At 42.0% G+C, this 14,949-nt stretch overlaps 1 protein-coding gene across 4 annotated transcripts in view; it reads left to right on the top strand.

The window, feature by feature from the left end:
* CACNA1D (calcium voltage-gated channel subunit alpha1 D) overlaps window positions 1–14,949 on the top strand; it is a gene marked incomplete at its 5' end in the record, with an annotated part of 288,308 nt that overhangs the window by 142,263 nt on the left and 131,096 nt on the right. For all 4 annotated transcript variants that reach the window (XM_081159099.1, XM_081159098.1, XM_081159100.1 and 1 more), the window contains 3 exons: window positions 6,550–6,692; window positions 10,874–11,026; window positions 11,545–11,741. In XM_081159099.1, the coding sequence (XP_081015225.1) occupies window positions 6,550–6,692; window positions 10,874–11,026; window positions 11,545–11,741 (493 nt within the window). The remainder of the gene's footprint in view (window positions 1–6,549; window positions 6,693–10,873; window positions 11,027–11,544; window positions 11,742–14,949) is intronic.

Here is a 14,949-nt window from a genome sequence, read left to right as displayed (position 1 = left end):
AGGAACTTGAAGACATTGCAACACCACAAAGAGTAATGATGGATAAGAACATGAAAACCACCTCTGTGACCTGGGGGACAATATCAAGTGCTCTAGGACACATATATTTGGGATTCCAGAAGAGGGGAGATAGAGGGGAGACAACAAAAGATATTTGAAGAAATGACTTCAGATCTTCTAAATGTGATGAAAAACATAACTCAGAAATCCCTGAAGCTCAACAAAGCCCAAGCAAAATAAGCATGAAGAAAGCGACATCAAAGCACATTATAATCATAATGGGATTGCTCAAAACCAAGGATAAAGAGAAGATCTCAAAAGCAGTCGGAGAAGAAAGATGTTAGAGAGACTTTTTGTTAGCAACTATGCAAGCCAGAAGACGTCTTTAAAGTGCTAGGGAACCTAAAATTCTTACTCAGTGAAGATATCTTCCAAAATTGAAGTTAAAAAAACACAAAATGCCTTTTAGACAGACCAAAGCTGAGACTTTATCGTCAGTAGACCTGCATCTCAACAAATGTTAAAGGTTTTTCTTCCCACTGAAGGAAGATGACACCAGATAGAAACACGGATCTGCAAAAAAAAAGGAATAAAGAATGCCAGAAAGGGTAAATGCCTGGGTAACTATTGAAACACTTTTGTCATTTTAAAATCTCTTTAAAAATAATTTATTTATTTAAAGCAAAATAATAACAATGTATTATGGGGTTTATAGCATCTATAAAAGTAAAATATCTGACAATAGAAGTACGAAGGACATGAACAAGGGAAAAAAGAGCCATATACTGTTGCAAAGTGCTTGTATGGTAGGCGAGGTGACAAAATAGTATTTGGAGGTAGACTGTCCAGTAAGTTAAAGGTATATATTGTAAACCCTGGAGAATGGGCCGGCAAACTTCAGTTCATAGACCAAATCTGGTTTACTGCCTACCCCACCCCCCCAATGACAAAGTATTCTGCTGTTTGCTTTAATAGATAAAATCTGATTGGAAGACAGTCACGCTCACCCATGTCTATGGCTGTTTGGTGTTAGGATGGCAAAAGTTGAGTAGCTGTGACAGAGACTCTATGGCCTGTAGATCTTTCAGTGGTTACTCTTTGGCACTTTAGAGAAGTTTTTGTTTTTTTTTTTGCTGATATTTGTCCTAGAGAAGCCACGAAAAAAATAGAGGTATAGCTAACAGGCCCATATTGGAGGAGATTAAATGGATTTTATTATTATTTTTTTAATAAAAAAGCTCACTCCAAAAGCAGAGAAGAAGGGAAAAAGTAACAATGGACGGAACAGAAAAGAAATAGCAAGATGATAGATTCAAACCCACCTTTATAAACCTTTATTAGAACCCAGAGTTTATCAGATTTTATATGTAAAAAAAGTCCCCACTCTATAGTGTCTAAAAAAAACCTGCTTTCAATATGAAGACACATTTTTAAAGTAAAAGGACAGAAAAATACATACCATGTGAAAACTAATCGAAAGAGAGCTCAAGTGGCTGTATTAATATCCAACAGAGCAGACTTCAGAACAAAGGAATATTATCAGAGATAAAGAGACATTTCATAGTGATAAAGGAGTCATTTCATCCAGCAGATGTAATAATCCTAAATATATACATGCCCAATAACAGAGCTTCAAAATACACAAAGCCAAAACTGATAGACCTGAAAGGAGGAAGAGACAAATCTACAATTGTAGGTGTACATTTTAATACTCTGGAGGAAAATCATTGAGGATACAGGGACATTTTTAGAGCATTCCACCAGCAAGAGCAGAGTACATATTCTTTTCACATATGCACATGGAGTATTAACCAAGAGAGACATATTTGGGGACATAAAAGAGGTCTCTGTATTTAAAAAGATGAAAACTGAACTAAGTTATGTTTTCTGAATGAATTTAGCAATGTTTCTGGGTAAAAGGTCAGTATGTAAAAGCCTGCGAATTTCTGTGTAATAGTGGAAAAGGAAAATTTAAAGACTACTATTTACTATAGCATTGAAAAACATGAAATATGTAGGGAGAGTGCACTGAAAATGACTAAACCTTTCTGAGAAAAAGTAAAGACCTAAGTAAATGGAATGATATACAGTGTCTTGGATTAGATGGCTCAATATTATTAGGTTATCATTTCTTCTCAAATTAAGCTGTAGATTGAATCCTAATCTAAATCCCCCTCAAGTGATAATCAGCTCATCAGTGGCTGCCTAAGGCTGTGCTTGGAAGGAGGAAGACTACAGCGGGGCATGAGAGAGCTGTAGGAGTTACTGGATGTCTTGATTGTGGTGTTCATAACTTGGGCTTATACTTCTGTCAAAACGTCATTATATGCTTTTTGAAAGGGTATATTATTATAAATTAGCAGGAAAGGCTATATTTTATTATAAATTAGCAGCAAGCTCTTACAATTGAATAGTAAGAAGATTGTTGTAGAGATTGACAAATTTATTTGTAAATTTGAATGGAAATTAGAGAGGCTCTATACTAGACAAAGTAATATTTAAGTACAAAGCTAGAACCTGGTTTTAAGGCTTACTATATAAACTACAGTAGGTAGTAAAAAGAGTGTGATATTGAAATAAGGAGTAGACATAAAGATCAATAGAACGGAATAGGGAGTCTAGAAATAGACTCATAAAATTGATTTTAGACAAAAGTCCCTTGATAATTCAATGGGTTGAGGAAGCTGTTTTCAACAAATGTTGCTATAACAACTATTTCCCCATATGAAAAAAGACTCTTTATGCTTTCTTCATACTATATACAGATACTACCTTAACAGATCCTAGACACATATGTGAAAGTTAAAGCTAAAATATTTAGGAGAAAATCTTTGTGACATTGGGATAGGCAGAGATTTCTTAGGACACTAAAAGCACTAGTCATAAAAGAAATAATTGAAATTTTGGACCTTATCAAAATTCAAAACTTTTCTTCAAAAGACAGTGTAAAGAAAATGCAAAAGTAATGCACTGATTGGGAGAAAAATTCATAGTACATATATATGACTAAGGATTTGTATTTAAAATGTAGAAAGAACTCTTACAATTGAATAGTAAGAAGACAGCCCGGTACATAAGTAGGCAAAAGATGTGAACAAATCTTCACAAAAGAAGATATGTAAATGGTCACCAAGCAACTGAAAAGATGTTCATCATTAGTGCAGTAATTAGAGAAATGCAAATGAAGCCACAAGGACAGGAATTACATACCCACTAATATTATACAATGTAAAAAGATGGACAATATCAAATGTTAACCAAGATTTGGAGCAACTGGAACTTTCATACAGTGCTTGTAGAAATGGAAAATGCTACAGTCATTTTTGAAAAATTTGCCAATTTCTTACAATATTAATCATACATTAATCATATGACCATATTATAGTATTACTAGTAGGTACTTATCCAAGATAAGGGAAAATACATGTTCACAAAGAGACTTATTTCATAATAGAGAAAAGGTGGAAACAACCCAAATATCTACAAGTGAGTGGATAACTCATTGTGGTATATTCATACAATGGGATATCACTCAACAATAAAAAGAAATGAACTGCTGATAAATGTAACTTGGACGACTCTCAGAAACATGGTGAGCTTAAGAAGATAAACTAAAAAGAGAATAAGCTATATGATTCTGTTTATATAAGATTCAAAAAAAAAAAAATAAAGAAACCCAAGTGATAATCAGCTCATCAGTGGCTACCTAAGGGCTGTGCTTGGAGGGAGGAAGACTACAGCGGGGCACGAGAGAGCTGTAGGAGTTACTGGATGTCTTGATTGTGGTGTTCATAACTTGGACTTATACTTTTGTCAAAATGTCATATGCTTTTTAACAGGGTATAAATTAGCAGCAATAACATTATTTTTGAAAAAGTAAAAAAATCGAAATTAAAATACTAGAACTGGACTCACTGGTCTTTTTGTTCTCATTAAATATGAAAAATTTTAGAATATCAGATTCTCCTTCTAAAATATGCACTAAATTGTAGTTAAAGATTGGAAGAAAAGTTAAAAAGAGGGAAAAATTAAATGATGTCTTCTTTTGAATCAAATTCCTACTCCCTAAAGTTTCCAACTATGGACTATACCTCAATCCAATGGATTTTCCATTCCAAGTCAGCCATGACCTGCTTTTGTCAAAATTCCTAGCAACAGAGACACTAAGAAAATAATCGATGTCTAAAATGTTAACTTAATATTGTGACCACAGGAGGACTCAATGGCTCTACCAGAGCTGATATTATTCCCTGTCTGAGAAAGTTTGATCTGAGCCAACTTTTATCCCTTGCCTCTAATTTTTCGATAAATATATTTCAAGCATTCAGGCTCTTAGTTTTGCAAAGAAGAACATGCAGCACTCACCCTGGTGCTTCTGACTTGAGTCAGGTTAGGTAGCTCCTTGCCTTTTTTCTCCTGTCTTGGGGTAAACTTGAAAAATTTTTTAAAAAATTGATTTTTAGAGAGAGAGAGAGAGAGGAAGGGAGAGGGGGAGCAGCATCGATTGGCTGCCTCCTGTATGCCCCCTACTGGGGATCAAGCCCACAACCCAGGAATGTGTCCTGACTGGGAATCAAACCTGTGACCTTTTGGTGCATGGGATGGTGCTCAAGCAACTGAAGACACTGGCTAGAGCTTGGGGCAAACTTTTAATAACAATCTAGTATCAAATACTTTCTCCTCATGTTCTTATCTCTTTAGGCACATGTTACATTTTTTTGGTTGGGGGTGGTGGTGAAGGGAGTAGAATCAGAATATTAGAATGGAAGGGAGCGGGGCTCTGGATTCTTTAATCCAGTTTTCTCATTTTACAGAGGAAACGGCAGCCCAGGGAAGGCGAGGGCCTTGCTTTAATGCCTCCTAGCTCTGAGGAATGGAAGCCAGCCCCGACCCCTTCCACTCCCGGCTGTCTAGAAACGGCAGTCAGCCTCCCTCTCTGACTCAGGCTCCAATGTAATGGGGGAGAGGCATTATTCACCTGTTTTCAAGGACATTGCTGAAGAACTGGGGCTAAAGGACCATAAAGCATACATTGCAAAACACTGGTACTTGAAAGCAATCTTAAATCACCACCTGCATAAATTACTTTCCTAACCCTTTGGGATGAAAATTCCTGCGGCTGCCACATTTCAGAAAAGTTTGAGGTTTTCTTTCTTCCTCTTTCTTTGTTTTTGTGAAGCTATGAACTTGTTTTGGAGGGAGACTTTGAACTTTAGCCTTGCTGCAGGGGTTTACAGTAATTAAAAAACTATGCTAATGAGATAAACTTGTCATCTGAAGCTTTGCAAAGGTAGAGACCTGACTTCGTTCCTCCCTTCCCTCCCCCCACTGGGTTCATTGCTAATTGTTGTCCTGTTATTAAAACAAACGACTTGTCTTTAAATGCCCGAGAATGGCATGTCCGTGCCTGATCAGGACCGCACATCAGACCACCCTGTATTTTATGGACTTGGTGTCTTGGCCGGCCAGAGGCGTGCCAGTGGGGGCAGAGTTCCTGCTTTGGCTGCTAATTAAACTTTAGAAACCGTTTCTTTGTTGCTGGGCCAATCATTCCCACAATCTGATTGGCCAGAGTTGATTCTTTTTGAAATGGGCAAATTTATATTTATTCTGAAAAACAAGCAGCAATTCCAAAGGATAACTGTTTATTTGAAAGAGCAAAAGTAACTGTCAAATGAGCAGATAGCCTGAAAATAGCTTTATCCGAAAAACCTTCTGAGAGTAGGAAAAAATTTGCCGTGGCTGCCAGATACAATGTTCTTTTCATTTCAAAAGGAAAAATGATGATATTAGTACCTTGGGTTACTGCTTTTGGCCTTTGCACAGTCCTTAGCACCTGCGATGTATATCATGCCACAGATATCCCTCTGAGGGTGGGGGTGGTATGTAGCGTATCGATGAGGATCTGGGGCTGCCATCAAAGATTTTTGAGCACCTCTTACATATCAGGAGCTGTTCTAAGCACTAGGCTAGAAGAGACTCAATGAACAAATGAACAAAACAGGCTGAAATTCCCTGCCCTTATGGAACCTACGTCCTAGCGGGACCCACATACCTGGATTCATATGTGAGCTCTGCTACTAGTTTTGTGAACTTGGGCAACTTACCTGTTCTCATGACGTTCATTTCCTCATGTGTAAAATAGTGTTAATAGTAATTGCGACTGCATAACAAACATTTCACGAGGATTCGTGAGATAATGTATGTTAAAGTGCTCAGCATGTGGTGAGTGCTCCTAAATGGCAGCTGTTAGGTATTCCTGTTGGGGCAATTCCACCTGTCATCATTGGATCCCCAGTGCATGGGGATTGACTGGCTTGAGGATGTTCCATTGGCAGGGAAACAGATCAGTCCCTGACCCAAATCGTGTTAGACACGGGTCACTGGCGGTCAGGAGTCACAGCCCGGTTCTTGCCTTGACCCCGCTTTCTCTTTATTTAAGAAGCAGCCATACAGAATTAGCCCTTGTTCAAAAATAACCACTATGATCATCCTGTTTTGCTTCCCCCCAGGTGACAGACTCTAACATTTCTTCCTCTCTCCTTTCAGATTGTTTAGTGTAATTTTGGAACAATTAACCAAAGAAACAGAAGGCGGCAACCACTCTGGTGGCAAATCGGGAGGCTTTGATGTCAAAGCCCTCCGTGCCTTCCGAGTGCTACGACCACTTCGACTAGTATCAGGAGTGCCCAGTAAGCACGTTTTGTTTCCTAAAGCCAGGATTTTGTTGATTTTTTTTCTTTTCTTCTGGGTGGGTCTCAGGATTCTGAAATGGAGCACTACAAGGTGAGTGTCCGTGTACTAGCCAGGGGCTTTGCAGACGACCCTGGAGGCCTTTGAAGGCTGCAGTACATTTCGACTTGTGCTGTCACTTTGGATCCCGTGACATCCCCAAGAGGGGCTGGCAGCGACGTGCCTTCCTGATATTATAAAAGAGACAACCTTCTCTTGTAGAGAGGCGGAGTAAGTGGTGGCCAAGGCCTTGAGTACAGGCTTCCTGATTCGAGTCTGGTTTCTTTCTGTGACAGCACACTGACCGTCACCTCCTCCCACTCCCAGCCTACCCTCTGTGCCCTCTGAAAGTGCTGGCGTATCTAGATGAAGGTGTCCGGAGGGCTCAGCTCACTGCATTTTTTCAAAGTGAGGAGCAACGGGGGGCTGGACTTCTGGAAACTCTCTTCTCCACTGTTAGGAGCTGTGCCCGTCGCTCTCTGGGGACAAGGCAAAGGCTTTCGTGTCCTGCCCTGCACGTAGGGCGTAATAGAACCTGCTCAAAGGTGGTTCGAGGACTGGAGATGGTGCAGGGAGAGCCCCAGCACGAGGTCTGGAGCACAGAGGAGACCCTCAGGGGTGAGAGATGTTATTGTCATCCACATGGCTACGATGCCTGTCTGTGCCAGTCCCTAGTGTGCTTCTGGCTGCAGACCTCCAGGCCAGGATGAGTGCCACCTGAGTGGGAACAGATGTCCTGTCCGTGCCCTGGCCAGGAGCTGCAGACTGCTGCTTCCACATGGGGCATGGGGTATGCTTCCCTGGGCTCTTTCCCTGATAGGACACCCCCTGTTGGGGACTTCAGAGGGTAGATGTCCTAGCACCTTTCCAAGGACTGTGGTGGTGAGGTGGCTGCCTACTGCCAGCCAGGGGAAGGATTTGGGACTGCAGGGCCTGCCCGTTTTCCACCGCTCGGAAAGCCATCAGAAGGGCCCTGACCATAGTTTTCTCCTCCAGAACTTCTCTGTGAATTTTTATTGAACCTGTTGGCTTTCAAAAGGCACCAGAAATTATCTGGAAGGAAAAAAGATTTCCAAATTTAACATTTTAAAATGTAGGAAGTGGTGTTTTATGTGTACTTGTTTTTCCAGATGGTTCACTTATTTTCATTGAAAAAGATCAGCGCAAGTCAAAACCACAGAACTGTCTGGAAGCAATTGAGAAACATAGAAATACCTTGGAAATGACTGGCTCTGTTAGGGTGTAACGTGGCTACAGGAGAAGTTCAGGGAGCAGACATGTTCTTCCAGATTTAGTTGTTACAGCTAAATCTAATTTCAAAGTAACCACGACAACTTTTCCCCCCAAGAGCAAATAGCAGGACAGCCTGCCTGTGTTGTGTGCTGCTGCTCCTGTGTGCCCGTCTGGCCGATGAGAACTCGGCATTTACATGGCCTTGGTTTGGCTCCCTTGTCTCATGAGCTTGTCACTGAATGACTAGTCCAGTGCTCCTGCATCCTCTCGAGAACCAGTGCGAAACTATTTCCCCCCTCCCCCAAATATCACTTTGAAACTTGACTGAGGCCTGTATCACCTTCTGCCGTGGGTCAGCAGGGAAAAACGGGGATCTTAGTCTTGTGTGAGGACTTTTCAGCCTGTATTTTAACTGTCCTGGGAGGGAACATAAAAGTCTCTCATCAGACCCAAATGGGCTTCAGGGAGAGGGGTCAGGGGCTCTGGGTCATGCTATTTCCCATGCTGGTTGGCAACTGTGGCCCAGTGATTTCTTTTCAAGTACCTGAAGTTGTTCAAAATGCCTGGGAAAGTTTGACTGTTTACACTTACCTGGGAATTGTCTAGTCATTTCTTAAGAGAATTGAGACGGTCCTGTAAGACAGGATTTTGTGTGTATGTGAATATATTCATTCAGTGGAAGGTAAAAAAATGCATGTTTCAGAAGAGAGTAGTTCAGACGTTTGCAAAGTTCTTAACCACCCACACGCAGTTAACTGAGAAGTGTGCATTGGAATCCTAGACCATCAGAGTGGGAAAGAATCCCAGAGAGCATCCAGTCCAACAGCATCACCTTTTACCTGAGGAAGCTGAGGCCTGCTAAGGACTGGCGACTTGTACAGATTCCCACAGCTAGTGGGTGGCCAGACAGGGCCAGACCCACGGTCTCCTACTTCCTGGTGGTCTTTCTACTTCATTCCTCTGCCACCGTGAGATCTGTACACATCAATAGTATACAAAGGAGCCTAATGTCATGAAAGTGTACAATTCTCACTGAGGTACAACTTCGTTGTCTCACAAATTTGGCCCATCTGAAATACAGAAGAACCTTAAATGTAAACGTATTTGTGAAACATATGGCTCACTGCCATGGAATTTAGAAGAGCTAACTGCCGAATGGTGATTTTAGATGGCTCATCCATGTCTAAAATTTAAGCGAAAAAACCTAGGCAAGTAGATGAAAGCAGATGCTTTCTTTCTCCCTCTATCTGTTCTTTCTAGAAGGTGGAAACATTAAGTCATCTTATTGATCATTTTTTTCAGAAGAAACCATTTAGCATTTAAATATCTGAAGATAGTATCTAGGACTTTGGTCATAATGAGGGTCTTGGAAAGAGGGGCTCTCTGTGAGTCTGAAATCCTCTTAGCAGTCTTACCTCCCCAGCCAGTCCCCTACCTCTTCCCTGTCTTTATCGCTGCTGATAAGAATTCTCTCTGCTCCGTGTGTTCTGACTTCCAACTTACTTAATTCTAGCACCTCAGCTTATATTCTTTCACTCTTTAAATATGTATTGGAAGAGAGAGGATATTGGAAAAGGGCAGTTTGAATGAGGGTGAGACAGTGGGGAGGGAGAGACAAGGAGGGGAAGGGGAAGAGCATAAAGAGAAGCGTAAGTGAACTGCACAGAGCAGAAGCTGTGGTCACGGGGTGGCAGAAAGAACGCAGGACACTAAACGTGGGAGTCGGCTTCTAGTGTGGGATCTGGTCCTGTCCATCACTGTCCCTCAATCTTAATCCTCCCACCCAATCCTAGCCTGTGTTGCGCCACCCCCCTCCCCCTTCCAGTCTCTTTTCCTCTCCCTATATCATGACTCCGAGTATTACTCTGTGGATAGCTTCCAGGTTTCCACGTCCTTCCTCATCTCTCAAGCCCACGGTTCAGCTGCAGGATGCTCCCTCTTAGTGCCGTGCCAGTTGCTCTCACCCTCTCCTTCCTTTGCCCGTCTCCACCCGCCTCATTCCAGGAGAGCCTCCTCTTGACGTGCTGCTTTTGTTCGGGCACTAGGATTTGCCCCATGACCCTGCCTCCATAGGTACCTTCTTCCCCACACTTAGTTGCTGAGTTCTGGCCTCCACTGGTCCTGTCTTCTGCTGTCCTGTTCGTCTTTCTAAAGAGGCTTCCTTTTGCTAATGGTCTGAAGTCTGGTCCTGTAACCCAGATTCAAAACCTGGAGCTGCCAAGCTGCAACCTTCTTTTCCTTCCTGATATCCTTTGTCACTGTGTGCCCGCCAGCCAAGGCTTCCCACCCCCGGCCCATGCCATGGTGCTGGCTCACCTCTCCCCTCTGCCTGGCGTAGCCTCTCCTCTGCCCACCTGTGGAAATCACCCTCCTCAGCCACAGGCCTTGCCAAGAGGGAGGCTACTGCCCAGTCCTCCTCTGCACGCAGAAGCAGTGTTTCCATCCCTCTTTAACTGTGACTGATGCTACTCCTACGGCATCTGGGCGCTGCCTTTAATTTGCGTTTAATTATTTTCTCCTTCTAGAACACAAGCTCTTTGAGAGGAAGCCTTTTATGTGATACATCCTCGTATCTTCCAAAGCCCGCACTAACCTGGTGCTTGCCATCCGGTGGATGTTCAAGGAACTTTGTTGAGTGGAGGGACAAAGGCATAAATGACTGACTGACTGATGTTGGACAGTCCCCTCTCTAGGCCTTAGTTGTTCCATCCGTCAAGCGAGGGAGGTGGATTAGATGATCTTTAAGTTTGTAAACTTATCTCACATCCAGATTTAATGCTAATTAAAAGCTTTGAAATACCTGAGTTTTATTACTGTGTGTCCTGTGCAAAGCAGGCACCTTAGGAATTGTATGTGTGCATCACTGACGTTTCTTCCTGGCTCACAAACTCATTCCTCTCTCTCCTAGGTTTACAAGTTGTCCTGAACTCCATTATAAAAGCCATGGTCCCCCTCCTGCACATAGCCCTTTTGGTGTTATTTGTAATCATAATCTATGCTATTATAGGATTGGAACTTTTTATTGGAAAAATGCACAAAACATGTTTTTTTGCTGACTCAGGTGAGTATTGAAAATGGTAGCCAGCCCAACTTTTTAAAAAAGTTAATTTTCTCCCAGACAACTTTTATGGTTTTGAGAAAGTCTAAAACAAAATGAGAATAAGAAAAACAAAACAAAAAACAACCAAATGTACCAGCAAATTTACTGAGCCAGTTCCTAATGTGAGTTATGTTCAGAATAAATGAAAATTTAATCCCCTTTTCTGTCCTGATTTCCTATGTAATGTGCCCCGGCAAGCAAGATGAGGGACCCCCCCCCCCAACTAGAACATGAGGCGAATCAGTAGCATTCTGTACAGCCCCGAGAGGTGCTGTGAGGGAGCACATAGGAGGGGGCCATGGACTGTGGGTGCACAAATGGCCAGTTCCACGGGGGAGGGACTACACGAAGTGGACCCTGAAGGACGAGTAGGACTCTCAGACAGCAGAGGTGGGAGGCAGCGAGGGTCTTGGCCTGCGCAGGCGTGGTTTCCTGGTGCTCATCTCTTGGGTGGTGAAGGCTTCTTGCTCTGTCTGCAGATATCGTAGCTGAAGAGGACCCAGCGCCGTGTGCGTTCTCAGGGAATGGACGCCAGTGTATCGTCAACGGCACAGAGTGTAGGAGTGGCTGGGTTGGCCCAAACGGAGGCATCACCAACTTTGATAACTTTGCCTTTGCTATGCTCACCGTGTTTCAGTGCATCACCATGGAGGGCTGGACAGACGTGCTCTACTGGGTAAGTAGTGTGAGGAGAGTTGATGGAGTGTTCTTTCTCTGGATAAGTGTTGCATTAGCTAGAGCCTTTGGAGAGTTGGCTGAAAAAGAAACCCTGGAAGTCAGTGTTTTGGAAAGGGAAGCTGACCCTCTCTTCACTCAGCAAGACTCAACATCTTTCCTCCTCAGGGCTTTAGTTTCCATTCTAGAGAGCAAGATGCATAAAGTTGGCTTCCCCCACTCCCCAGTGCTGCCTGGGGAGTTCTTGCTGAGTGTGCCTAGTAGCCCCTTTCTGGAGGAACCCGGAAGGCCAGGGCTGTCCGGATTAAACTCTTAGAGAGCCAGCAGTTATTTCCCAAGTGAAGAGGCTTCTATGGGCTAAAATTGTTCTTTTATACATAAAGGCAGGTTGCTTTACTAGAATTCTAAACAGAAGATAGAGAACATAAATTGCATTCCTTTCATGTTTTCCATAACTTAGCACAGCCCCAAAGCCAAAATGCGTTTTCCCCCGTTATAATATTTCCCTCGCATCTTCAGTATTATATAAATCAGCCCAGCACAAGCCCTTAGCTCTCTCTTCCTTTCTCTTTGGAGCCAGAGAACCCTGGCAGAGGGTAGAAATGGAGCGGGGACCCATCCAACTGGCCGTGAAAACAGATGGACACCCTTTTGATGGCTGGGGTCTGGTTCTTCTTGTTCCAGACAGTGCCAGAAGGGTTTGTCATAAATGAAGAGCAGTAGCGTTTTAACAGCCATTTCCAAGAGCTCTGTTTGTTTGTTTGGTGGAATTTGAAAAAGCTCACCGAAGTTTAGAAATTATTTTCCATGCCACAGAGTTGCTGGGGAAAACAGCTGACATGTAGATTTTGAGCCTAAACCCAAGTCCAAATGAGATTAACCAGGATTCCAATAATAACTTGTAAAAAGGCAATTAGTAGTAATCAAATATTTCTTCAGTGGTCAGTCTCCAGTGAGAAGACCTGCAGATTGAGAAGTAGCTTCTGACAGAAGTAGCTTCTAAACTGTAGACACTTTATAGGACTTCATATTACTCTACCTTCAGAGAACATAGCATCTGATGGTCATAAGAAGGTTTTTGCTTCCCTTCCCCAGTGAGCACCATGTTTACTGGACCATAGAAGTCCCTGTATTCTCAGTGTTAGGCAAAGAGGGTGTGTTTTTATTTTCATTCCCAAAGTGTGTGTCTAGTTTGCTAGTAAGGTTTCAGCATCATCAACATGTTATATCTTGTTTCTCTCCTTTTTCTTATTGTTATAGGAGGGTGTGTGTGTGTCTGTGTGGATATGTACATCTGTTATTTATATCTGTATAACGATGCCTTTCATGAACAGGACGAAGGAGGGAGATTATATTGGATGAGCCAAGACCATGCTTGTGCAAGGGGACCCTCAAATTAAGTAAAGGGTTCATTTTCACTAGTATTATCTAAAAAATTGCAACTCCTAGTTAGATTAGTTGAGGCCTCCCAAATTTCCCTTGAAATTTCTGATAAATAAAAAAAATCATCTAAATAGCCCAAACTCTGATCCTTCCCCTAAACAGTACAGAAAACAACATTTTGATTTTTTTTAAAAAAGTAAAAGTCTGTGATCCTCTCAGCTCTCTTGTTCTCTGTAGTCATGGTGAATTGTTTACTGCTGATCCAACATGCCTTGACTAATGGACAATTTTATACTTTATCTTAGATTTCTGCACATTTTCTCATGATAGTTTCCTATTATCAAGCAAGTGAAACCTCTGGGAGTGCGCGATTAAAGCAGAGAAAACTCCGTGTACCCAGAAACAAGTTTCCACTTGCTTTCCTGAGAACCTTTAAGTATCACCTAAGATCATGTAATTATTATCTCTATTGTTAATATGACAATCAGAGTTAATAATTTGGTAACATAATTATATTATCTGTGAACTACATGGCATCTTTATTTAGCTGGAGGAACTCACATAATTTATCAACATTATCCCATCCTGTATCCCTTTATAGGAAGTCTGGGATTTTGAAGATGGAAACAGTAGATTATAGAGAAACCACTGAACATCTCCAGGGTCCTATAGCAAGTGGTTGTGGTCCTTGATCTAGAACGGGGATTTGCAGACTTTTTTTTATAAGGGACCAGATAGTAAATGTTTTGGCCTTGCAGACCATAATGTCTGTGTCACAACTACTCAATTCTGCTCTCTGCCCGTGTCACTCAGAAGCAGCCATAGACACCATGTAGACAAATGGGGCAGCTCCGTTCCAATGAAACCATTTTTATGGACACTGAAATTTGAATTTGGTATAACATTCATGTGTCGTGAAATATTCTTTTGATTTTTTCCAACCATTTAAAAATGTAAAAGCCATTTTTAGCTGTACAAAAGCAGGTGGGTTTGGCCTGCAGGTCGCAGTTTGTCGACGCCTGATCTACACTAGAATCCAGCATACTCTCTTTGGCATTCTCCCACCCTCTTAGAACACTTGAGGACGGCTAAGTCATGTCTTCCAGAGTTCACTGAGATCTCAGTCTCTGAAACACATCAGGTTGTGTTGAATTACTTGTTGATTATATTTATTAACTCATCATAGTGCTAGGCAGGAGCCAAGGCACCAAGCCTTCCTAATATGTTATGGGCCATGGTCAGCGGGAAGCCACACAGCTGTGTTCCAGAACAGAACAGCCCTGCCCAGCACAGTGCCTGGCACAGAGCAGGTGCTCAACAAATACGAATTCCTATTACTCTTCAAGTGTAAAATCCCATTGCCTCAGTGTAGATGGGCCATGTTTAAATATTAATTTTTATCCACAACTAAGGTGTCAAGGAAACACCTTGAGAGAGAACTAAGGAGATAAGTTTTTAAATATTGATGGCAAGCACATTTTACAATCCTTTAGGGGTTTGTATATGGTAGACAAAGTCTTTGCCAGGGATTATGTTGATTATATTGCATCTTGTCAAGTTTATATTCAGTCAGTGTTCACAAGCTCATTGATACCTCAGATCTCCAGAGAGTCTTGCAAATAGTCTTGAGAAGGAAAGTACAGGTGGGCCCGATATGCAGAAAGACACACTTAGAACTGAACCATGTGGATGTGTGGGGAGTGGGATTATTAACTCGGGTGGAAAAAGTTATTGTAGAGCTTTTATAAATTGAATTCCTTAAACATGATTAAGCTGTCATCTGACCCACATACATTTGTTGGCCACAGAGGCAGAAGGGTATAGTG

This window comes from Miniopterus schreibersii (assembly GCF_964146895.1).
Source record: "Miniopterus schreibersii genome assembly, chromosome: 15".
Lineage (NCBI taxonomy): Eukaryota > Metazoa > Chordata > Mammalia > Chiroptera > Miniopteridae > Miniopterus > Miniopterus schreibersii.
Note: the sequence above shows the minus strand (reverse complement) of the source record. Positions and strands in the feature narration are given on the sequence as shown.